Source organism: Suncus etruscus, chromosome 2 (assembly GCF_024139225.1).
Source record: "Suncus etruscus isolate mSunEtr1 chromosome 2, mSunEtr1.pri.cur, whole genome shotgun sequence".
Lineage (NCBI taxonomy): Eukaryota > Metazoa > Chordata > Mammalia > Eulipotyphla > Soricidae > Suncus > Suncus etruscus.
This window is the reverse complement of record NC_064849.1, coordinates 44,900,237-44,924,750: the sequence shown is the minus strand read 5'-3', so window position 1 is coordinate 44,924,750 and position 24,514 is coordinate 44,900,237. Positions and strand designations below refer to the sequence as shown.

Genomic DNA, 24,514 nt, shown 5'->3' with positions numbered 1-24,514 from the left:
AGCCTAGGACAGACCACAGTTCAGTCCCCCGATGTCCCATCTGGTCCCCCAAGCCAGGAGCGATTTCTGATCGCATAGCCAGGAGTAACTCCTGAGTGTCACCAGTGTGGCCCCAAAAAGTTAAATAAATAAGTAAATAATAAAATGTTATTAAATTTTTTTATTTTGCTATATCTTTGACTTTTATTTGTTTTTAGTTGTTGGGCCACAGCCAAATTTGCTCAGAGATTGTTCCTTGCTCTGATCTTAGGATTTACTCTCTTGTTAGTGCTTAGGGTGCCAAGAATAACCCCTGATTGCTTCCAGGTGTGGCCCAAAAACAAAAACAAAAAAGGCCAGACATGGTTTTTTCCTAGCAATTTGTAGTAACCAGAACCTGAAAATAAACTAGATGTGATTAATGGGCTAATAGTAAGACAGACTGTGATTGATCTATACCATAAAATACCAAGTGACATTAAAAAGGAATGAACTGTGGGTATACGTAACAATTTGGATGGATCTCAGTCTGTTAGGCTGAAATCCACATACTGTAGAATTTCATTTCTATAATCTTTTCAAAATAGCAATGTTAGGGGCCAGAGTGATAGTACAGTAATAGGGTGTTTGCCTTGCACGTGGTCACATGGACCCAGGTTTGATCCCTGGCATACCATATGATCCCCCAAACCTGCCAACTGCAACTTCTTTTTATGTGTTTTGGGGGGGTGGGTCACCCAGCGGTGCTTAGGGGTTATCCTGGCTCTGCGCACAGAAATCGCTTCCGGCAGGCACGGAGGACCATGTGGGATACCCGGATTCGAACCACTGTCCATCCTGGATCAGCTACGTGCAAGGCAAACACCCTACCACTGTGCTATCTCTCCAGCCCCCAGTTGCGACTTCATAGAATAAATATAAGGGAGATATTTGTGGTTTCATATTTTAATTGTAATAATGAAACTATGTAATGTATAAAGTTTGTACAGGATCTTGCCTTATACCCAGCTAACCTAAACTTGATTTTTGTCATCCCATTTGGTCCCCAGAGCCCACCAGGAGTAATCCCTGTGAGACCAAAAACAAAGTTACACAGGATAAGAGCTACACAGAGGTCCAAGTTACAGAGAGTGATAGTACAGTAGTACACTGTTTACCTTGCATACTGCTGATACTGGTTCAATCCCTGACATCCCATATGTTCCCCTGAGTCCACAAGGATAAATTCCTGAGTATATAGCCAGGAGTCACCCCTAAGTACCACCAGCTCAAAACACATACACAAAAAAAAAAAGAAAAAAAATATTGTCACAAATCTAATTTACACAGGATCTCTGTACTATCTTTACAACTTCTTTTGATTTATAATATTTCAAAATAAATACTTTGAAAAAAATAGAAAAGATAAATTTCCTCTCGTTTCATTTTATTTTTCTTTTTGGCTCACACCAGTGGTGTTCAGGCTTACTTCTGGCTCTGTGTTCAGGAATCACTTTGAACAGGGTTTGAAGCACTATATGGGGTGCCAGGGAACAAGCACTTTATCCACTGTACTATCTCTTCCAAACTCTCAAATATATATTTCTTTCCCTCTCCCCTCTTTCTCTTTAGTTCTACTTATATAATGCACATATATTTGTGTATTTATATGTGTGAAGACAATCATTTGTAATGAGATGTTTAGAAGATAATTCTTTTATGTGATAACTTTAATATTCTTAGAGATATTTTTTAATTTCATATTTGCTGTAATACTAGATTATGGTTTTTTTTGTTTTATTTTTAGGGTTTTTTTGCTTGTTTGTTTTACTTTTGGGCTACATCTGGCAGGGCTTATTCCTGGTTCTGCACGCAGGGATTACTCCTAGCAGGCTTGAGGAACCATAGTGGTGCCTGGGATTGAACCCCAGTCAGCTCTGTGCAAGGCAAACACCCTACCTACTCTTTTTTTTTTGTTTGTTTTGTTTTGTTTTTGGGCCACACCCGTTTGACGCTCAGGGGTTACTCCTAGCTATGTGCTCAGAAATCACCCCTGCTTGGGGGGACCATATGGGACGCCGGGGGATCGAACCGTGGTCCGTTCCTTGGCTAGCGCTTGTAAGGCAGACACCTTACCTCTAGCGCCACCTTCCCGGCCCCTACCTACTCTTTTATTGTTCCAGCCACAAATTTTTAGTGTTGTTTTGTTTGGGGGACATACTTGGGAATGCTACATAAGGGACTACTCCTGGCTCTGCACTCAGGAATTACTCCTGGCAATGCTTGGGAAAACATATGGAATACCTTGAATTGAACATAGGTTAGGGCCCGGAGAGATAGCACAGCGGTGTTTGCCTTGCAAGCAGCTGATCCAGGACCTAAGGTGGTTGGTTCGAATCCCGGTGTCCCATATGGTCCCCCGTGCCTGCCAGGAGCTATTTCTGAGCAGACAGCCAGGAGTAACCCCTGAGCAACGCCGGGTGTGGCCCAAAAACCAAAAAAAAAAAGAAGAACATAAGAACATAGGTTAGCTAAGTGTAAGGCAGATGCCTTAATGTCTGTACTATCACTCTATCCTGAGAGTTTTACAAAATTTTTTAATTTTTATTTATCTAATCTGTCACATATTCAAGGCACCTGCTTTATGATTGAGCCATATTCCTAGTTTCAAGAATGTTAAGGTTATTTTTAAGTAAGACTATATGTAAATTTAAAATAGTTTAATATTTATTTGCATGTTTTAATATTCAGTGATATGTAATTAGAAAATATGGAAAGTCTCATGATTTAAACATTTCTGGTTGTTTTTTTTGTTTGTTTGTTTAGACAATTACTTACTTCTGCAACCATTTTGCACAAAAGCTCAGTTTTTAAATGGAAAAGCAAAGCAGGATATGACTGAAAAGCTTGCTGGTAAATATTTTTTATTATTATTACTCTTTTTTTATTTTAAACATTTTTAACAATTAGCTTAGCTATTAATTTTGTTATTTATCCTTGAAGTAGAAATAAATTTCATAATAATGCAGAAGTGTGAGCCTGGAGAGATAGCACAGCAGTGTTTGCCTTGCAAGCAGCCAATCCAGGACCAAAGGTGGTTGGTTCAAATCCCAGTGTCCCATATGGTCCCCCGTGCCTGCCAGGAGTTATTTCTGAGCAGACAGCCAGGAGTAACCCCTGAGCACCGCTGGGTGTGGCCCAAAAACCAAAAATAAAATAAAATAAAAATAATAATAATGCAGAAGTGCACATTATTTTTTCTTTCAGTTTTTGGGGCCACACATAAGGGCTGTTCTCAGCCCTTACTGAGGTACTTAGGTGTTAGTTTCTATGTCAGTGCTTAGGGGAAACCAAATCTTGTCACAAATCTAACTCCTCTCCTGCATACAAAGCATGTATTCAACCTATTGGATTCTCTCTAACCTCAGAAAGAAATATGCACCATTTAAGACATGATGCCAAATTTTGGCCAGGATCAGTTTGGGCCTCACTCAGCAATTGCTCAGGTGACCACTTCTGGCTATTACTTAGTGGTCACTCTTAGCAGTGCTCACGTGGCCATACGTGGCACAAGATACAAACCCAGATTGGGTGAATACAAGGCAAGCACCCTGCCCATCGTGCTATCCAGTCTCTTAAATATTTCTTTCTTTTTATTTTTGGGGCCACACCCAGCAGTATACAGGGCTTCACTCAGGAATTACGCCTAGCAGGTTCAGGGGACCATTTGGGATGCTGGAGATCTAACCTGGCTTGGCCACATGCAAGGCATGCCCTAACTGTTCCAGCCATCAAAAATTGGTTTTCGGAGGTCTGAAAGATGGCATGGAGGTAGGGGATTTGCCTAGCATGAAGAAGGACGGTAAAATCCCGGTTTCCCATATGGTTCCCCAAGCCTGCCAGGAGCGATTTCTGAGTGTAGAGCCAGGAGTAAGCCCTGAGCACTGCTCAGTGTGACCCAAAAACCAAAAGAAAAAAAAGTGGTTTTTGTTTGTTGGGGTATTGTTGTTGTTCTTTGGGTCATGCCAGGTGGCGCTCATGGGTTAGTCCTGGCTCTGCACTCAGAAATCACATATCTCTCTCTCTCTCTCTCTCTCTCTCTCTCTCTCTCTCTCTCTCTCTCTCTCTCTCTCTCTCTCTCTCTCTCTCTCTCTCTCTCTCTGTCTGTCTCCCCCCCTCTCTCTCTCCCTCTCCCTCTCCCTCCCTCCCTCTCTCTCTCTCTCTTTCTCTCTCTCTCTCTCTCCCCCCCTCTCTCTCTCCCTCTCCCTCTCCCTCCCTCTCTCTCTCTCTTTCTCTCTCTCTCGCTCTCTCTCCTCTCGCTCTCTCTCCTCTCCTCTCTCTCCTCTCTCTCTCTCCTCTCTCTTACCCCCCTTCCTTTCTCTCTCCCTCTCCCCCCAACAGCTAAGACTAAACCCTAAGGGCCTAAGAGATAACACAGAGGTGGGGCGTTTTGCCTTGCATGCACCCAACTCAATCCAGGCATTCCACATGGTCCTTCGTGCCTGACAGAAGCGATTTCTGAGCACAGAGCCAGGACCAAAACCAAACAAAGAATAAAGGTTATTTAGGGAACCGGAGAGATAGCATGGAGGTAAGGCATGTGACCCAAAAACCAAAACAAACAAACAAAAAAAGAATAAAGATTATTTAAATCAAATGTTGGTGCCCATGAAAACTGTTTTTGGAATGGTGGCACAGCGATAGGGAGTATGCCTTGCTCGTGGCTGACCTAGAACTGACCACAGATCCCTCAGCGTCCCATATGGTTCCCCCAAGCCAGGAGCAATTTTTTTTAATAAATTAAAAAAACCAGAGATGTTTAACTTTACTTTATGATTTTTGTTTTTGTTTTGGGACAATAGCTGGCATTTAAGTGTATAAGGCAGATGCCCTGTCCGCTGTACTCTAGCCCTAATTTAAAATTTTTAATAAACAGAACTTGAATTTCTTTTTTGTTTTGTTTTGGGGTCACACCTGATTTGCCTAGAATCTATTCCTGTCTCTATACTGGGGGTGGGGGTTGCATTGTATGGTGTTCAAAGAACCATGCAATGCCAAGTACTGAATCTGGGCTCTCTCCAGCCCTTTGAGTTATATCCCCAGAGCCTTGATTTTTTTTTTTTTTTTTTTTTTTTTTTTGGTGTTTGGTTTTTGGGCCACACCCAGTGATACTCAGGGGTTACTCCTGGCTATGCATTCAGAAATCACTCCTGGCAGGCTTAGGGGACCATATGGGATGCTGGGTATCGAACCGAGGTCTGTCCTGGGTCATGGGCATGCAAGGCAAATGCCCTACCGCTGCACTATCGCTCCAGCCCCTTGAATTTTTTTTTTTTTTTTTTGGTTTTTGGGCCACACCCATTTGACGCTCAGGGGTTACTCCTGGATATGTGCTCAGAAATCGCCCCTGGCTTGGGGGGACCATATGGGACGCCGGGGGATCGAACCACTGTCCGTCCTATGCTAGCGCTTGTAAGGCAGACACCTTACCTCTAGCGCCACCTTCCTGGCCCCGAATTTATTTTTATAAAACTTTAACTGTTTACCTTATTTTTGTGTTTCAGATATTGTTACAGAACTGTATCAAAGGAAACCCCATGCCATAGAACAGAAAGTATTGGTTGTTTTGTGGCATCTTTTAGGAAACATGACAAATAGTGGCTCTCTACCTGGAGCTGGAGGAAACATACGAACAGCTACAGCTAAATTATCTAAAGCACTTTTTGCACAGATGGGTCAGAATCTGTTAATTCAGGCCACATGTCAACCACCACATATCAAAAAGAATTTAGAAGAATTGCTTGATATGACCATTTGAAATGAATTATGAATCTTTGATGAACTATGGTGTGATGAACAAAAACTGTTTACATGGTGACAAATGAAACTTTCTAAAAGTTACATTTTCAGTGCCTGCACTCCTCACCCAGTACATTAAATCAGTGAATATTTTTATTTACTGAGTACATATCTATCCTAAAGGAACCCTGCAACTTGACCCCATCACACACAAACCTAACATAATTAATGTAACTTAAATATTCATGAAATCTGATGCACAAAGATTTAATCCAATTTAATATTTTTGAGAAAAGTTCTCATTTGCACTATTCTATAGTAATCACATTTTGTTGCCCTTCTGTACAATTAGATTTGTAATTAAAATATACTTTTTATTATATAATCATGTTCTGCTATGTCTCATTACTCAGCCTTATTTTATAAAGTGGAGGGAAAGTCATTGAACTATGTTTTCACTACATTTTGTGTGCTATTTATGAAAAGTTTATTTTTAAGTCAGTCTGCTAATATGATTGTGCAGTATTAGCTTGCTTTTGCTACTGTATTAATGATATATCTGCTTACTGTTTGGATTTAATCATCTACATAATTGTAAATTTAGCAAGTTATAATGAAGCATGACCAAAGTTTTAGAGAAAATTTTAAATGCACGTTTAAGAAAACGTGTTGAATGTAACTTCCCTATTTTTGTGTACAAACACTAAATTTTATTTCTGTGTGTCATAACATTTATAAAGGTGTTATTTTGCTACCCTGTGTGATTCTCAAAAATAGTGCCAGGTCTTCTGTAGCTTTTCTCAGAATTCTTGGGCTACAAGTACTGTATGCATCTTTAAAAAATGAAAAGGAATGTTATAAAATAAAAATTTATTTCTGTAGATGTGTGAGATGTGTCCTATTTTTTCCAACCTACATGTATCTTTCCTTCCTTCTTCCCTTTCTTCCTTCAACCCTCCCTCCTTTTATCCTTCCTTCCTTTCACCTTCCCCCACTGTGTGTGGGCTATACCCAGCTCTGTTCTCTAGGGAACATGTGCCCAAGAATCAATTCCAGGATTCTAGAGAATTCTAGGGAACATGTGCCCTGAATCCATTCCAGACCTCCTGCATATGCTCAGCCTTTTGAGCTCTAACTCTCAGCCAACAGTGACATTTCTGTGTGAATGAAACAGTTAGAGAATGTTGACTGAAAGCCTTCTACGTTCCTATTTTTGTCCAGCACTAGTTACAATAGCCAGAATCCAAAAACAACCTAAGGCACGACAACAGATGAGCGGCTAAAGAAACTGTGGTACATCTACACAATGGAATGCCTCACAGCTGTTAGGAAAAATTAGGTCATGAAATTTGCTTATATATGGATGGATATGGTGAGTATTATGCTGAGTGAAATGTGTCAGAGGTAGAGGGATAGACAGAATAATAATCTTCAGAGACACTAGAGATGAGAACCAGGAGGACCACTTAACGGTAGGAATTTTGCCACAAAGAATACTGTTATGGTAGAGAAGGATCATTTGACAATGATAGTTGGAAATGATCACTCTGGACAAAAACTGGGTGCTGAAAAGTGATCATGAGATATGGATGGTACCACTTCATTAAAAATAGTGTAAACCACAGTGTCAAAAAAAAACAGGTAAATGTCTTTCATTCTAAAATGCATTAAGGAAGCTGAAGCAGTGGCACAAGCCATAAGATGTCTGCCTTGCACATGCTACCATAGGATGGACTGTGGTTTGATCCCCAGCGTCCCATATGGACCCCCAAGTCAGGAGCAGTTTCTGAGCACAGAGCAAGGAGTAACTCCTGAGCGTCACTGGGTGTGGCCGAAAAACAAGAAAATAAAAATGAAATGCATTAAGTACATGGGGCATAAAACAACAATAGTACAGCCTTTTTCTTCTTGTGGCTGACACTGGTTTGATCCCCACCTGGAGCCAATACACTACGGTCCTCCAAACCCTCACCAGGAGTCACCTCTAGAGAACTAGGAGTTACAACTTTAGCATTTACAAGGTGTGGTCCCAAAAAAAAAATCACGAACAAAAAGCAAAATGTATAAGTATAATAAACATTTCAAAGTCAAATAGGGATAAATCAATTTAATAGTTTATTTTCTTTGGAAAAAGCATTTTTGCAGAAGGAAAAGAAACCTGAAAGGGGGGCTGGTGTGTTAGTGCAATGATAGAACCTTGCACATGCTAACCTAGGATGGACCGAGGTTCGATTTCCCAGCGTCCCATTTGATCCCCGAGTCAGGAGCGATTTCTGAGCACAAAACCAGAAGTAACCCTTGAGATGTGACAAAAAAAAAAAAAAAAAAAGAAGAAACCTGAAAGAGTGAGTGAGCACCATAGAAAGGGAACATAAAACACTCAGGAATTGGGGCCAGAGTAAGCATAGCCCATAGGGTTTTTGCCTTGCACATAGTCGACCAGAACACTGGCATCCCATATGATATGATCCCCTGAGCCTGAATTAGTAATTTCTGAATGCAGAGCCAGGAATAACCCCTGAGTGCCACTGGGTATAGTCCTCAAAATAAAAACAAACCAAGATTTATGGCCGGGACAATAGCTCAGCGGTAGGGCATTTGCCTTGTACTCAGCTGATCCAGGTCAGACCTTGATTCAATCCCTGGCATCTACTATATGGTTCTCCAAGCCAGGAACAATTTCTGAGTGCATAGCCAAAGTGTCATAGAGTGTGGCCCAAAAAGAAAAAAAAAAGTTATGGGGGCCGAAGAGATAGCATGGATGTAGGACATTTGCATGCAGAAGGACAGTGGTTCGAATCCCAGCATCCTATATGCTCCTTCCAGGAGCGATTTCTAAGTGTAGAGCCAGGAGTAACCCCTGAGCGCTGCCCGGTGACCCCAAAAAAAGAAGTTACGAAGGCAGAAATCTATAAGAAGGCTGGGCTGTGTTTTGAAAACAATGTGGATATTCCTCAAGAAACTAGAAATTGAGGTTCCATATGACCCAGCAATAGTATATATACCCTAGGGGCCTGTTAAATCAGGCCTCAAGTTCCAAACCCAGGACACTGGAGAGATGAGGATGTGGAAACAAATGTTGTAGGAAGTAATTCGCACACACTAAAGAGGTGAAACGGGTTCAGGAGATATAATACATAAGCCTTCTGCTCCTAAGAAGCAAGGAACAGACCACACCCAGAGGTGTGATTAGGTGGTCTAAACAGCAATCTAAGGTGTTACATTCAAAGATGTTTCCAACCAATGAGTATCAAGACATATACTGAGTGGAATGGCATCCGACTAAATCCAAAGAGGCCAAAAAACAATGCAGAAAAGCCCTCTACATTCCTCTATTCATTGCAACACTATTCAAAATAGCCAGAATCTGGAAGCAACCCATGTGCCCAAAAACAGACGAATGGATAAAGAAAATGGATATATCTACACAATGGAATCTACACAGCTATTAGAAAAAATGAAGTCATGAAATATGCTTGTACATGGATGGATGTGGAAAATATGCTGTGTGAGTGAGATGAGTCAGAGGGGAAGGGATAGACAAAGTGATTGCATTCGTTTGTGCATTATATGAAAAAGATAATATGGTATTAATATTAATATTCAAAGACAATAGACAAGAGTGCCAGGAGGACCAGTTCATGGTAGGAGCTTGCCACATATAGTGGGGTAGTGCAATTAGGGCAGAGAAAGAAGAAACCACTATGACAATGATAGTTGGAAATGATCACTATATAAGACCTGGGTGCTGAAACGAGATAAGTGATATTCATAATATCCTTTCAGCAAAATAATTGCAATTCACAATCTAAAAGAAAAAAAAAGGAAGAGAGAAATGGAGAGAGAAAAATGGAGAGAAGGAAAACTGACAGGCAGGGGAAGACAGGAGGGAAGTTCAGACATTAGTGGCAGGACATTGGTGAGGGTATTGTACATTTTATGATTGAAACTTATCATAAACTTTGTAATTATCTCAAGGTGACTAAATTAAAGAATTTATTAATAAAATAGTAAAGAAAAGTGCTTGCTTCGGCAGCACATATACTAAAATATAAAAGAAAAAAGGAAAACTAAGGATGGGCTAATTTTGAAATATATTCAATTCTGAAATGTTAAGCTTTTCTTAAGTGGGGGTAATGTGTTTTTATATATTTTTTTTATTTTTTTTTTTTTTATATTTGGAGGAGGAGGCTGCTCAAGGGCAACTTTGTTCTCCCTGGCTGCTAGATTTACCTCCCCCCACTTTTAAATTATTTTTGTTCCACACTGGATGTGTGGGTTCTTTGGCCTAAAAATTTTATATACTGGAGCTGGAGAGATAGCACAGCTGTAGGGCGTTTACCTTGCACGTGGTCGATCCAGACAGACTTGGGTTCAATCCTATATGGTCCTCCAAACCTGCCAGGAGCAATTTCTAAGTGCAGAGCCCAGAGTAATCCCTGAACATCGCCGGGTGTGGCCCAAAAAAAAACAAAAAAAACTACATATTATATATGTACATTTATGTGCAATATATAACACAATATAATATATATAATGATAGCACAGCGGGTAGAACATTTGCCATGCATGCAGCAAACCCAGGTTCAATTCTCTGCACCTAATGGTCCCCTGAGCCTGCCAGGAGTAATTTTTGAGCACAAAATCAGGAGTAAGCCTCGAATGCCACCTGCACAAAAACAAACAAAAAAAGATACAAAAAAACTAGTTAAAGAAAAATAATGGCTTACAGTGAATAAAGTTTAATGAACAGATGAATTAATCTTACTAATCAATGTATTTCAAGTCACTTTCGCAAAGGCAGAAAGAAACAGAAGAAAAGACAGTGCAAAAGATTCTGGCACTTAAAGCAGTCAGACAGTGAGTAATGGTGCCTGCAAGGGTTTCCACATAAATCCCAGTACACTGATCCTGTAATTGCTCCTTCCCACGGTGAATTTTAAATGTTGCAGGTTAAACCATTAAAAGATTATCTATGCAACAGAAGCAATGGAAACTCAAAGCTAAATTAGATTCAGTTTGATGAAAATGAAAGAGGGTAAGAATATCGATGTGGTCTGAGAGCTATAAACAAAAGTACTAGGTAGGGCACTTGCCTAGGAAGCTGCTACCATAGGTTCCATCTTTGGCATCTCATGTGGTCATTAAAACCATGCCAGTAGTGATTGATCCTGAGCTCAGAGGCAGAAAGTCCTGTCCCCCTCTCCCACCAAATTGAGTTTTGATACTTAGAAGCAAAAATGCTAGTGGGCTGGTTTAGGATAAACAGGATTGGGTTCAAGGAAATTTAATTTTGTTCTGTTAAAACATTTTTTTTTTTTTTTGGTTTTTGGGCCACAGCCGGCATTGCTCAGGGGTTACTCCTGGCTGTCTGCTCAGAAATAGCTCCTGACAGGCACGGGGGACCATATGGGACACCGGGATTCGAAACAACCACCTTTGGTCCTGGATCGGCTGCTTGCAAGGTAAACGCCGCTGTGCTATCTCTCCGGGCCCTTAAAACATTTCTTGAAGCTCAAACAAAATTGGAGAGATAAAGGATTTTGGAGATTTGCAAATCAGATCAGGTGGGGTGGGGGGCGTTTTATTTATTTTTTTGAGGGGGGTTGGGCTACACGGAGGAAGGCGTTTGCCTTGCATGAGAAGGACAGTGGTTCGATTCCTGACATCCCATATGGTCCCCAAGCCTGCCAGGAGTGATTTCTGAGTGTAAAGCCAGGAGTAAGCCCTGAGCACTGCCGGTGTGACCCTCTCCCCCCCCCAAAAAAAAATAAAAAAGAAATCACTCCTGACAACTCTCATTTAATACTGGTGGGAATGCCATCTAGTCCAAAAAATTTTTTTCTTTTCACTTTGTATATGTACCATATATGTATATGTTTCTTTTCTCTTTTTTTTTTTTGGTTTTTGGGTCACACCTGGTAGCGTTCGGGGATTACTCCCTGCTCTACGTTCAGAAATCGCTCCTGGCAGGCATGGGGGACCATATGGGATGTTGGGACCTTCTACATGCAAAGCAAACGCCTTACCTCCATGCTATCTCTCCGGCCCCACACTGTGGAATGTTATGCAGATATCTGGAGAGCTGAAGTCATGAAATTTTCCTATACATGGATGTACATGGAATCCATTATACTGAGTGAAATAAGTCAGAGGGAGAGAGATAGACACAAATAGTTTCACTCATCTATAGGTTTTAAGAAAAATTAAGGACATTGAAATAATTCCCAGAGATTAGGGATGGAAGAACCGGCTTGGGATGTGAAGCTCACCACAAGTGGTGAGTGCAGTTGGAGAAATAACTATGCTGAGAACTATTATGACAATGTCATTGAGTGACGGATATAGAAGGCCTGTCTTGAATACAGGCAGGGGGGTGGGGGAGGGAGGAGATCGGGGAATTGGTGGTGGGAAGGCTGCATTGGTGAAGGGGGGTGTTCTCTTTATGACTGAAACCCAAGTACAATCATGTTTGTAATCATTATGTTTAAATAAAAATATTATTAAAACAAAAAAGAAATCACTCCTGGCCGTGCCAGTTTGTCAGTTTGTGTGTGTGTGTGTGTGTGTGTGTGTGTGTGTGTGAGAGAGAGAGAGAGAGAGGGGGACCAATAAGGGATGCCAGAATTGAACCTGGGTCGTCTGCCTGCAAAACAGATGCCCTACCCTAGTTGTTGTTTTTTGTAACGTTTATTTACTTTTATTTGGCTATACCCAGCAGTTTTCAGTGCCAGTTCTGGCAATGCTTGATTGTCATAAGCGATGCAGGATCAAACCAGGTTAACTACCCACAGTATTACTTTTCTGCCCCAGAAATTCCTTATTATTGTTATTATTCCTTATTATTAAATTTGGTTTTTGAGGCACACCTGCCAGTGTTCAGGGCTTACTCTTGGCTCTGTATTCAGAATCAATTCTGTTGTGCTCAGGAAAATGGTGGGAATGGAATTCTGGTGCATGGCCATCATCTTACCTGCTGTACTCTCCTGCCTCAGAGATATGGTTTTTTGTTTTGTTTTGTTTTGTTTTGGTGTTTGGACCACACCTAGCAGAGCTCAGTAGTCACTCCAGGCTCTGCATGCAGAAATCATTCCTGGTGCAATCAGAACCAGGGGGCAACTGCTCTCTACCTACCAGCTGTACTAATTTTTTTTTAAAAGGGGGATTGTGAGCAAGATTCCAGAGGGGCACATTGAGACTAGTCAACATGATGCAAACTCCACTATCAATGGAACAGGATCTAGCCCCTGAAGTCCCTGACTTTTCTATTGTCTCAGGTTATTATGCAGACCCAGAATCCATTCTAAGATTTGGATCTTATAGTCTTTTTTTTTTCTGTCCATGTTTAAGTTGCGTGATAAAGCCTGGGTTCAAGCAAGGCTCATAAAACCTTAAAAGATTTACCCGGGGAGAGATCAGGGCCATCGATGGTGGGAATGCACTGGTGAAGAGGGGAAAGACAAGATGGGTCATTTATCAGCAAGTATGTAAAGTTATTTCTTATGTGCAGATTTTAAAATGTGATTTATTGTTTAATAAAAATGGAATACAAAATTAAAAAATAAAAAAGATTTACATGGGAAAAAGTAGTGATATTTTCCTTTGGGAAGCAGGGCCTTAGTTGGAGAAAGGAGGATTGGGTGCAATTCTTTTTTTTTTTTTTTTTGGTTTTTGGGCCACACCCCGGTGACACTCAGGGGTTCCTCCTGACAATGCGCTCAGAAATCGCTCCTGGCTTGGGGGACCATATGGGATGCCGGGAGTGATCATCGAACCGCGGTCCGTCTTAGGCTAGCGCCCAGCGTGCGCCACCGCTCCGGCCCAGGGTGCCAACAGCTGCATCGGCCTGGGAAGAAAATTGTCTGGAGTCTGGAGCTGCGCCACGGCGGCGGTGGGCGGGGCCGCTCCGGGCAGCGCGGAGGGGACGAGACTGCGCCTGCGCCCGCGGGCCGCTCGGTCACGTGACGCCGCGGTGGCCGCCTCCGGGGACTGATGCGCATGCGCGCTGGGCTCCCGGCGGGGCGAGGCGAGACGAGGCCGGGCGGTCGTGGCGCTAGTGGCTGCGCGGTGCTAGTCGCGGGGCGACGACGGGGGCGGGGAAGCGCCGTCTCTGGCGGGGTCGGTGTCTGGCCGGGCCGGGTCGCGGCTCATGGCCTGGAGTGGGGTCCAGCGGCAGGTGAGCCTGAGCGGGCGCCGGGGAGTGCGTGGCCGGAGGGGGCTAGGCCGGGCCGGAGCCTGCCTGCGTGGAGGCCTCGTCGGCGCGTGCGCGAGGCCTAACGGGGCCGAGGCGCCATTGGGTCACTGCGTCCACCTGTTGGGTGGCGCCGGGGCTGCTGCTCGCGGGGAGACTGAGCAGAGCTGGGGAATGCGTTTCGGGGGTGCGTCCGAATCCTCCCCGCCCCCGCCGGCTGGAAAGCTGGAAGGCGCGCTGGCTCTGCGGGGAAGTCGAGGAGCCCACGGGCAGCCCCGCAGCCTCCAAAGGTTGCCAGGCATTCGGTCACTGGTCGCTCCTCCGGTGCCTGTGGGGTTGCAGCCCCCCGAAAGAGCAGTTCATCTTTCGGTTAGGAACCTGGTTGGTTCTTTTCATAGAAATGTCTACTTTTTGGGGGGTTAGCCACACCAACAGGTTTCTTCCCCCTCCACCCATTACCCAGGTCATCAATGCATTAAGTATTGCCCTTGATACTCTAGGATGCAATAATGCCTTCTTTGATTTGATTTTATTTTGTTTTATCTTTTTGGTTTTGGAGTCACACCCGGTGGCGCTCAGAAATCGCTCCTGGCAGGCACTGTGGGGATCATATGGGATGCCGGGATTCCAACCACCGTTCGTGCCTCCTGGGTCGGCTGCATGCAAGGTAAACGCCCTACCGCTGTACTATCGATCCGGCCCCCAATAATGCTTTATTTTATACTGATTAAAACACTACGTTTGGTTTGGAGCCGGAGCGATAGTACAGCGGGTAGGGTATTTATTTGCCTTGCACGCGGCCGACCCTTGTTTGATCCCTGGTATTCTATATGGTCCCTCCCAAGTCTGCCAGGAGTGATTTCAGAGCTCAGAGCCAGGAGCAATTCCTGAGCACTGCTAGGTGTGACCCAAAAACCTAAAAAAAAAGAAGAAAAAAAAAGACAGAGACAGATTGTAAAGGCTTGAGTAATAAGGGAGTGACCAGTGGCTAATTAGCAGGTGGGAAGAGATAATTATAGTGAGAGTTGGATAGAAGAATTTATCCAGTGTAAGAACACTTGATTTTTTTTTCCTGACTACTTATAATTGAATCAAAAATTTTTACTAAACAATAAGGTAAAATATAAAGAACCGTATGTGGTGTGTTAATAATATTACCTAAAATAGAGGTTTACTTCTGTTTGGGGGAATGCCATAGAAGAAGGAGAAAGTAAGTCCAACCAAACGGGTGAGTGTTTTCCTTTTCAAAGACTGGAAGGATGGAGTGGTGTGGTGCGGTGTGGTGTTATATATAGATCGGATCACTGGACACTTTTGGAACATAGTGTTTCATTTGTGGAGATAATACATCTCCTTAGCCTTTGAAACATCTGAAAACAGTTGTCCAAGTCCAGGATTCTGCCGTCTCCTCTTCAAATTGGCTTGTCCTTGGGTGAGGTTTGTGAATTGTGGATTGCAAAACCCATTCAACTTATAATATTCACCTTTGTTAAATTTTGAAAACTTGAGTTTTGTGTATCTTTGTGAAAAGATTATTCTTAGGAAAGTTTTAGAGTCATTAATGAAAAAATAAAACTCAGGGTTTATGAAATCACCCCAGGCACCATATCTCCAATTCCAGGCTGACTGGTCTGAAGAAGCAGGGTAACAGCGAGGGATTAATAAGCCAAGCCAGTCAGGAGAGAGCCATGGAGCCAGTTTGCACCTGTGGTCCCTCTGCCAAGCACTTTATTAAACCAATTTCCAAATTACTCGGAGGGGGAAGGTCAAGAGAGAGACGAAGTACCTATCTAGGGGCCCGGGAAGATAGCATGGAAGTAGGGTGTTTGCCTTGCATGAAGAAGGACGGTGGTTCGAATCCCTGCATCCCATATGGTCCCCCGAGCCTGCCAGGAGCGATTTCTGAGTGTAGAGCCAGGAGTAACCCCTGAGCACTGCCAGGTGTGAACCAAAAACCAAAAAAAAAAAAGTATTCATTCAGTTCTCTTTATATTTCTTTTTTTGTTTGTTTCTTTTTTGGTTTTTGGTTTTTTTGGGGGGCCACATCCAGTGGCTATGTGCTCAGAAATCGCTCCTGGCTTGGTGGACCATATGGGACATCAGGGGTATCAAACCACAGTTCGTCCTAGGCTAGTGCGGGCAAGGCAGAACTCTTGCACCACCACTCTGACCCCAACAATCCTTTTTGGTTTTGGGTCACACTCAGCTGTGCTCAGGGGTTACCCCGGGCTCTGCACTCAGAAATCACTCCTGGCAGTGGGACCAAATGAGATGCCAAGGATTAAACCTGAGTTGGTTGCATGCAAGGCAAAAACATCCTACCTGCTGTGCTATCGCTCCAGCTCTAACAAACCCATTTTAAATTAAGTATGAGATGACCATCACATTTGAAGATCAAGTTCTGTTTTTTTTTTCTTTTTCTTTTTTTCACTTGAAGGTGAAGTTCTGAATTGTTAGTCAAATATTTATGCCATACTGAACTAAAAGATGAACGAATATAGAATTATGTTTTTGTGTACTGCATGATAACTTTATAATTTACCACTTTGTAATATAAATATATTATATATTATATATTATATATATTTATATATTATATATTTATCATATAATCTAAATTATCACTTTATAATTTTCTTTTTGGTGGGAGTTGGGATTGTTAGGCCACACCCAGTTATGATTACTTTTGGCTTACTTCTGGTTCTGTGCTTAAGGATCACTTCTGGGGCAAGGAATGATACCACAGCTGTTAGGGCACTTGTCTTTCACATGGCCAACCTGATCCTTGTACTATCCTCCACACCCCAAATGGTCCCCTGAGTACCACAAGGAATGCTTCATGAGTACCAGGAGTAACCCCTAAGCACTGCCAGGTGTGGTTCAAACCACCCCCCCCAAAAAAAAAACCCAAAAAACTTCTGGCAGTGCTTTGGGTAGACCTTATCTTTCTTATCTTTGCTGGGGATTCATTGGAATTAGCTGTGTGTATAGTATCATAATGTGTGTCAAGGCTAGATACTAGAACAGTTGGAAAGATGCTTGACCAGGATTCATTCTCCAGCATCTGGTCTCCATCACTGCCAGGTGTGAACGAGTTGAACTGAAACTAAACAAACCTTCAGTGGGAATTTTTTTGGTTTTGATTTGTTTTGGGGTCACATGGCATTTCTCGGGGAATATTCCTGTCTCTGCACTAGAAAGCTCGAGGACCATATGGGATATTGGGGTTGAACCTGGATAGGCCATGTGCAAGGCAAGCCACGTACTATACTTTCTCTTGGGCTTTCAACAGGAATTTCTGGGCTGTATGGGAATTGAATACAAGAGATTTAGCTGTTAGGTTGAATCTTGGCTCTGTACTATCTGTGTTATTTGATAAGTTATATGCCATTCTTTGTTATTGTTGTTTTTTTTTTGTTATTATTGTTGTTAGTTTTGGGGTCATACCCGGCAGTGCTCAGGGGTTACTCCTGACTCTATGCTCTATGCTCAGAAATAGCTCCTTTCAGGCTTGAGGGACTGTAAGGGAAGCCGGAATTCGAACCACCATCCTTCTGCGTCTAAGGCAAATGCCCTACCGCTGTGCTATCTCTCTGGCCCCTCATTCTTTGTTTACATAAGGTTTTAATTTTACACATCCTTAAATATAGGAAAGTGACATTTAACAAAATATTTCTTAAAAAAGTACCTTCTCTTTATCTTATTACTGGTAGCTAGTAGCCTTTTAGTCTGGTGGTTTTTCCTTTTTTTTTTTTCTTTTCATTCATGACAAAGAGCTTTTATGCTCAGAATTTGATCTTGAGCACTATATGCTTCAAATCTGCTGGGCCTGACATTAACATATGCCAGATCCATACCTCTCTGGGGTGACCCCATCCCCATATATCTCACCTCCCAAAAATAATGAGACCATTCAATATGCAAAAACCAATGCTGGTTAAATTCTTCTTAGGATGTAGTGAATAAGTAAATGATATATTGTATCCTAGGTTGTGATAAATTTTGTGACTAATGAGAAAATAGGGGATTTAAAGATGATTGTATTGTTGGGAACAGAAGCACTTTTTTTTTGTTGTTGTTGTTGTTTTGTTTTTGTTTTGTTTTTGGGCCACACTTAGCTGTTCTTGGGTTACTCCTGGTTCTGAGCTTAGGAATTACTCCAGGGAGTGCTCAGGGGACCATATAGGATTTAGGAATTGACTTGAGTTGGCCATATAAAAGGCATATGCCCTACCCACTGTGCTATCACTCTGGCCCTTGACTTTTTGTTTTGTTTTAGGGTTACACGCAGTGGTGTGCAGGGGTTACTCCTGACTCTGAGCTCAGGAATCACTCTTGGCAGACTCTGGACCATATAGGGATGACAGGGATTAGATCCCCATGCAAGGAAAAGCGCCCTACGTGCTGTACTATTGCCCCTGCCTCCCTAATCCCGATTTTTATTTTTATTTGTTTTTATTTATTTTATTTTTTTGGTTTTTGGGTCACACCCAGCAGTGCTCAGGGGTTACTCCTTGTCTATACTCAGAAATCACTCCTGGCAGTCTTGGGGGACCATATGGGATGCCGGGATTCAAACCACTGACCTTCTGCATGCAAATAACTTACCTCATGCTATCTCTTTGCCCCCCTCCCATTGTATTTTTAAAGACTCACAATCTACTGTGTTGACAATTTATTGACACAGAGATTTATGGTAGAGCTGGGTCAAAGTAAGGAGCCGAAGGCCTATAGAACATTATAGAAGACTTTTTGTAACACACTCATCTAATATCAGGGATCACTCACTCTTTGCAGGGAGACCATGCTATTTCTCCCGGCCCCATGGCAATATTCCATGGTTATCATCTCCCTGTTGATTGTTTTTTGTCTCCTTGTTTACTTGGCAAATTGAAAGTTACTGGTTGCTAATAAACTGGTACAGTTGATTGCCACACTATGAAAATATATTGAAATCATTTATTTTAAAATGATAGTATACTCTTGTCCCTGTGATTCTTTTTTTTTTTTTTTTTTTAGGTTGAAGTTAGTTACTTGGTAACCCTATTTCTTGAAAGCTAAAGTTAATGTTTGAATTCTTTTTACTTCACAATAATAGGTTTTGGAATAATTGCTAGCCTATGAAGAGAGGGGTGGGTGTGGTCATTGCTGATTGTACAAAAAAACCTCCCTGTCCCATTTAAATCCTCACAAGTAGTAAATGATTCAGAATGTATCAACTAAAGAAGTGAGGTGTGGTTTTTGGTTTTTTTTTTTTTTTTTTTTTTTTTGATTTTGGTTTTAGGGCCACACCCGGTGGCACTTGGGTTATTCCTGGCTCTGCGCTCAGAAATCACTCCTGGCAGGCTTGGGGGACCATAACGAGGTATCTAGGATTGAACCCAGGGTTCAATCTGGGTTGGCCGTAGGCAAGTCAAATAAATGCCCTACTGCTGTGCTATCACTCTGGCCCCTGCTTTTTCTTTTCTCTTTTTTTTTTTTTTTTTTTTTTTTGGATTTTTTTTTTTTTTTTGTGGTTTTTGGGTCACACCCGGCAGTGCTCAGGGGTTACTCCTGGCTCCATGCTCAGAAATTGCTCCTGGCAGGCACGGGGGACCATATGGGACGCCGGGATTCGAACTGATGACCTTCTTCATGAAAGGCAAACGTTTTACCTCCATGCTATCTCTCCGGCCCCTCTTTTCTCTTTTTTTAATTGCTTTTTTTCTTTAAAAAAAAAAAACAGCTTTCTTTGATATTTAAAAAAAAAAGCCAATGACTAATATATATGGAACATTCATTTGTCTTTGTGCCACACGTGTTGATGCTCAGGAGCTACCCTGCTGTGCTTTAGCATTACTCCCAACACTCTTTGGGACCATATGCTGCTGGGGATTTAATCTCTGCCTCCTACATGCAAAACCTGTGAGCTATATCTCTAGGACCCAATGTCCCTTTTCTTTAGTGGAGGGGGAAAGTGATGAATCTTTTGCCTTTTCTGAGGCCTCAGATGGTTTAGCATGTTGGTGCTGACTCTACAGTATTAATTAAACTACACTCAATTGTGATCCATAATGGCACTCACCAGCACCAATTCTGATATTTTTTTTGGCCACACCCGGCGGTGCTCATGGGTTACTCCTGGCTATCTGCTCAGAAATAGCTCCTGGCAGGCACGGGGGACCATATGGGACGCCAGGATTCAAACTAACCTTAGGTCTTGGATCAGCTGCTTGCAAGGCAAATGGGTCTGTGCTATCTCTCCGGCCCCTCTGATGTTTTTTATGGTATTATTAAGTTGCAGCTCTGGCCCTGAGTGGTAGTAGTGGTCAGTGTACATGCCTTGTACCTAGCTGACCCGAGGTTCCTCTAATCTTTGACTTTGATCTGTTTATCCTTTTATTACTAGTCATGCATGTTTTTGGTTTCAGTGCACAGGGTGGGGTGGTATGGTTGGTTTACGCTTGACTATACCCAGGGCTTACTCTTGGTAGGGCTCTAAGGATCATATGTGGTATTATCTCTCTGGCCCCGTGAGTGACTTTCACTTCTGGTGAAGCTCAGGGGATAATACAGGTTGCTGGGGATCAGACTCAGGTCTGCCAGGTGCAAGACAAGCACTCTAGTGATTGTGCTGTCTTTAGCCTGCAACAGTGAAATTGGGGAGGGGGGGTTGGCTTTTGGCCACATTGCAGTGTGCCTGCAGTGCTCAGTTCTGAACTCAGCACTCAGAAATTACTTCTGGCCAGCTTAGAGGACCATATGGAATGTCCAGAATTAAATCCAGGTCATTTGTGTGCAAGTCAAGCACCCTACCTGTTTACTCTGCTGTCTTGGTCCTCACAGTGAATATTCCTATGTAAATGTTTATGTGGATTTCTGAAAACAATTGCTATTGATACAGTTTAGTTTTACACTTTAATTGACTGTTATTTTCCATAGAAATATCATTTTAGAGGCTGGAGAGATAGTATGGAGGTAAGGCATTTGCCTTGCATGCAGAAGGTCAGTGGTTCGAATCCCGGCATCCCATATGGTCCCCTGAGCGCTGCCGGGTGTGACCCAAAAACCAAAAACAAAGAAATATAGTTTTAGGGGCCAGAGCGATAGCACAGCTGTAGGGCGTTTGCCTTGCACGTGGCCAACCCAGGATGGACCCTGGTTCGATTCCTAGCATCCCATATGGTCCCCCAATTCTGCTAGGTGTGATTTCTGAGTGCAGAGCCAGGAGTAATCCCTGACCGTTACCGGGTGTAAACCTCCCCCCCCCCAAAAAAAAAGGCAAAATAAGAAATATCATTTTATTTGTCTTTTGTTTGTGGACTACACCCAGTATTACTTAGCAGGGGGTCCTGGCAATGCTCTGGAGACCATATGGGGTGCTAGGGATCATATGGATGAGCCATATCCAAGGCTTACCCATCGTATTAACTTTCCAACTCCAGAGACATAATTTTAAGTTGTTGTCAATTTATCACACTGCTTTAATTAACATTATTGTTAGGGCTCGGAGAGATAGCATAGCGGCGTTTGCCTTGCAAGCAGCCGATCCAAGACCAAAGGTGGTTGGTTCGAATCCCAGTGTCCCATATGGTCCCCCGTGCCTGCCAGGAGCTATTTCTGAGCAGACAGCCAGGAGTAACCCCTGAGCAACGCCAGGTGTGCCCCCCCCCAAAAAAAAACATTATTGTTAATAAAAGAATATATGGAGGGGCTGGAGCAGTAGCACAGCAGGTAGCCGTTTGCTTTGCATGTGGTGATGACCTGGGCTCTATCCCCAGCGATGCTTAGAGTTTACTTGGCTCTGCGCTTAGAAATTGCTCCTGACGGGAGTGATTTCTAAGCACAGAGCTAGGAATAACTCCTAAGCACTGCATATGGTGTGTTCCCTGTCCCCAAATATGGTACTTTTTTTTTTTTTTCCTTTTTTTGGTTTTTGGGCCACACCCGGTGGTGCTCAGGGGTTACTCCTGGCTGTCTGTTCAGAAATAGCTCCTGGCAGGCACCGGAGACGATATGGGACAACTGGATTTGAACCAACCACCTTAGGTCCTGGATCAGCTGCTTGCAAGGCAAACGCCGCTGTGCTATTTCTCCGTCCAAATATGGTACTTTTATATTAGTTCTTATGTCTTTTTTTTTTTTTTTTTTTTTTTTTTTTGGTTTTTGGGCCACACCCTGTGAGGCTCAGGGGTTACTCCTGGCTATGCGCTCAGAAGTTGCTCCTGGCTTCTTGGGGGACCATATGGGACGCCGGGGGATCGAACCGCGGTCCGTCCTAGGTTAGCGCAGGCAAGGCAGGCACCTTACCTCCAGCACCACCGCCCGGCCCCAGTTCTTATGTCTTAATGATCTTTTTGTTTGTTTGTTTTTGTTTTGGGGGGGCCACACCCAGCAGCACTCAGGGGTTACTCCTGGCTCTGCCCTCAGAAATAGCTCCTGGCAGGCTCTGGGGAACATATCCTGGTCAGTGCCAGGTCGACCACATGCGAGGCAAACGCCCTACCTCTGTGCTATTACTCTGGCCCTGTCTTTTGATAACACTGTTTTGTATGAAGTGTTTGGTCCTGAAACTAGGGCTTTTGAAGTAAGTTGATAGTATCAAACACTTAGAAAAAGTGTGTGTGTATCCTTTTTCACAGATCAATAACTGAAGACAGCTATGCAGAATTCACACATGGATGAATATAGAAATTCCAGTAATGGCAACACAGGCAACAGTTCAGAGGTGGTTGTGGAACAACAGCCTTCTGACTTCAGTACTGAGATTATGAATGTTACGGAAATGGAACAGTCACCTGATAGTTCTCCCAATGTGAATACAACTACAGAAGAAAGTGAAATGGCAAATGCGGTGGAACTTCCAGTGATAGAAACAGAAGCAAATTTCCCTGCAGAATATGAAAAATTTTGGAAAACTGTAGAAAACAATCCTCAGGATTTTACAGGCTGGGTATATTTGCTTCAATATGTGGAACAGGAGGTTAGTAATATTCAAATGAAATTAGAATGATTAATAAGCTATTATCAGATGAGACCTCATTTTATTTTGTTTTGTTTTTGAGTCAGAGTGGTGACTCAGGTTATTTCTGGCTCTAAACTTAGAAATCACTTCTAAGGGACCCAGGGACCATATAGGATGCCAGGAATTGAACCCAGATCATGCAAGGCAAGTGCTGCCCTTCCTGTTCTAGTATCACTAGTCCCAATGAGGCCTTATATTAAGTAAATTGATGCCTTTTGAAGTGGTCCCCATTTGTTTCTCATTTGTTATTCTATCTCAATCAGTTGGTATTGTCCCGTCCCCCCAAGGGAGGGGCTTGAATTTTGGAATTGAATAAATCGAAGGCAGGAGAGCTGAGCTGGGGTGTCATCTCGGCTTGTAGTTCCGTTTGTTGGGGCGACTGGCTTGTGGGTGAACAGCTTGCAGTATAAATTATTTTGCCTGCCATTTCCTTAATATTCTGTGTAGATTAATTTCCTGAGAATTATCATTGTACCGTCTTCTCCTGTATTTCCTGGATAGGGGGTATAGGATATCCCTTTCTCTTTTGGGAACTATGGGACAACCAGACTTCAACCCAACTCCCAAAGAATGCCTATTTACAGGCTTTTTTGTTTGTTTTTGTTTTGGGGCCACACCCAGTGCCGCTCAGTGGTCACTCCTGGTTTTGTCACTCCTGTCTTGGGGGATCCAACTGCGGTCCGACCTAGGTTAGCGCTTGCAAGGCAAACGCCCTACTGCTTGCACCACTGCTCTGGCCCCTAGAGCTTTATTTTAAAGTAAAAATTGCCTCATTACTTAGATTAAGCTGAATAACACTAGATATATATATTTTAGTTTCAAAAAATAGAAGGCTAAAGAGAGGGCACATGCTTTCCATGAAGGAGTCCTCTTGGATCTCTAAGTACTTTTAAGAATGATACTAGCAACAGAGCCATGAATAACATTCCCTGAGCACTGCTGGAAGTACCCCAAATCCAAAACCAAACCAAAGCAAAACATAAACCTTTGCATTTTTATGGGAAATCATCATGGGTAGAGTCTAAAATCTAATGTAACAATGGGGGTGAGTGTATGTGTATAAACTGTCAAAATAAAAATTACCTTACTATTTGAGAAAATTAGAATTCTTCCTATTTCAAAGATTGCATTTGTAGGATGATGTACTTGTGTGTGTTTAATTTTTAGGGCCATTTGTTACTGTGATACAATATTACTTTTGACATTTTTAATAAGAACATCTCAGATATTTAAATACTTTGTTTTATTTTCATCAGAATCACTTGATGGCTGCCAGGAAAGCATTTGACAAATTTTTCATACATTATCCGTATTGCTATGGTTACTGGAAAAAGTACGCAGACCTTGAAAAACGGCATGACAACATTAAGCAATCAGATGAGGTGCGTAAATCACTGAATAAAGTTACCTTCAATTAGGTACTGTAAGCCAAATAATCACAAAACGTACTTTTTTTCTTTGGCTGGCAGTATCTACCATTTATGGTCAACAATTTTATAGGGTATTTTATTTGCATTTGTCACTCTTGTGGCATTTGTAGCTAATATTTTCTCTCTTTGTTG

General features: G+C 42.5%; 2 protein-coding genes across 3 annotated transcripts in view; both read left to right on the top strand.

The window, feature by feature from the left end:
• The window catches only part of TOGARAM1 (TOG array regulator of axonemal microtubules 1), an 83,667-nt gene extending 77,029 nt beyond the window's left edge, over window positions 1-6,638 (top strand). Inside the window, exons 19-20 of the mRNA XM_049768338.1 lie at window positions 2,785-2,871; window positions 5,523-6,638. Coding sequence (XP_049624295.1) covers window positions 2,785-2,871; window positions 5,523-5,776 — 341 coding nt within the window. The 3' untranslated portion in view covers window positions 5,777-6,638. The remainder of the gene's footprint in view (window positions 1-2,784; window positions 2,872-5,522) is intronic.
• A 7,156-nt stretch (window positions 6,639-13,794) lies between these two features.
• The window catches only part of PRPF39 (pre-mRNA processing factor 39), a 36,429-nt gene continuing 25,709 nt past the window's right edge, over window positions 13,795-24,514 (top strand). For both annotated transcript variants that reach the window (XM_049768340.1, XM_049768339.1), the window contains exons 1-3: window positions 13,795-13,933; window positions 22,570-22,910; window positions 24,209-24,334. In XM_049768340.1, the coding sequence (XP_049624297.1) occupies window positions 22,590-22,910; window positions 24,209-24,334 (447 nt within the window). In that variant the 5' untranslated portion in view covers window positions 13,795-13,933; window positions 22,570-22,589. The remainder of the gene's footprint in view (window positions 13,934-22,569; window positions 22,911-24,208; window positions 24,335-24,514) is intronic.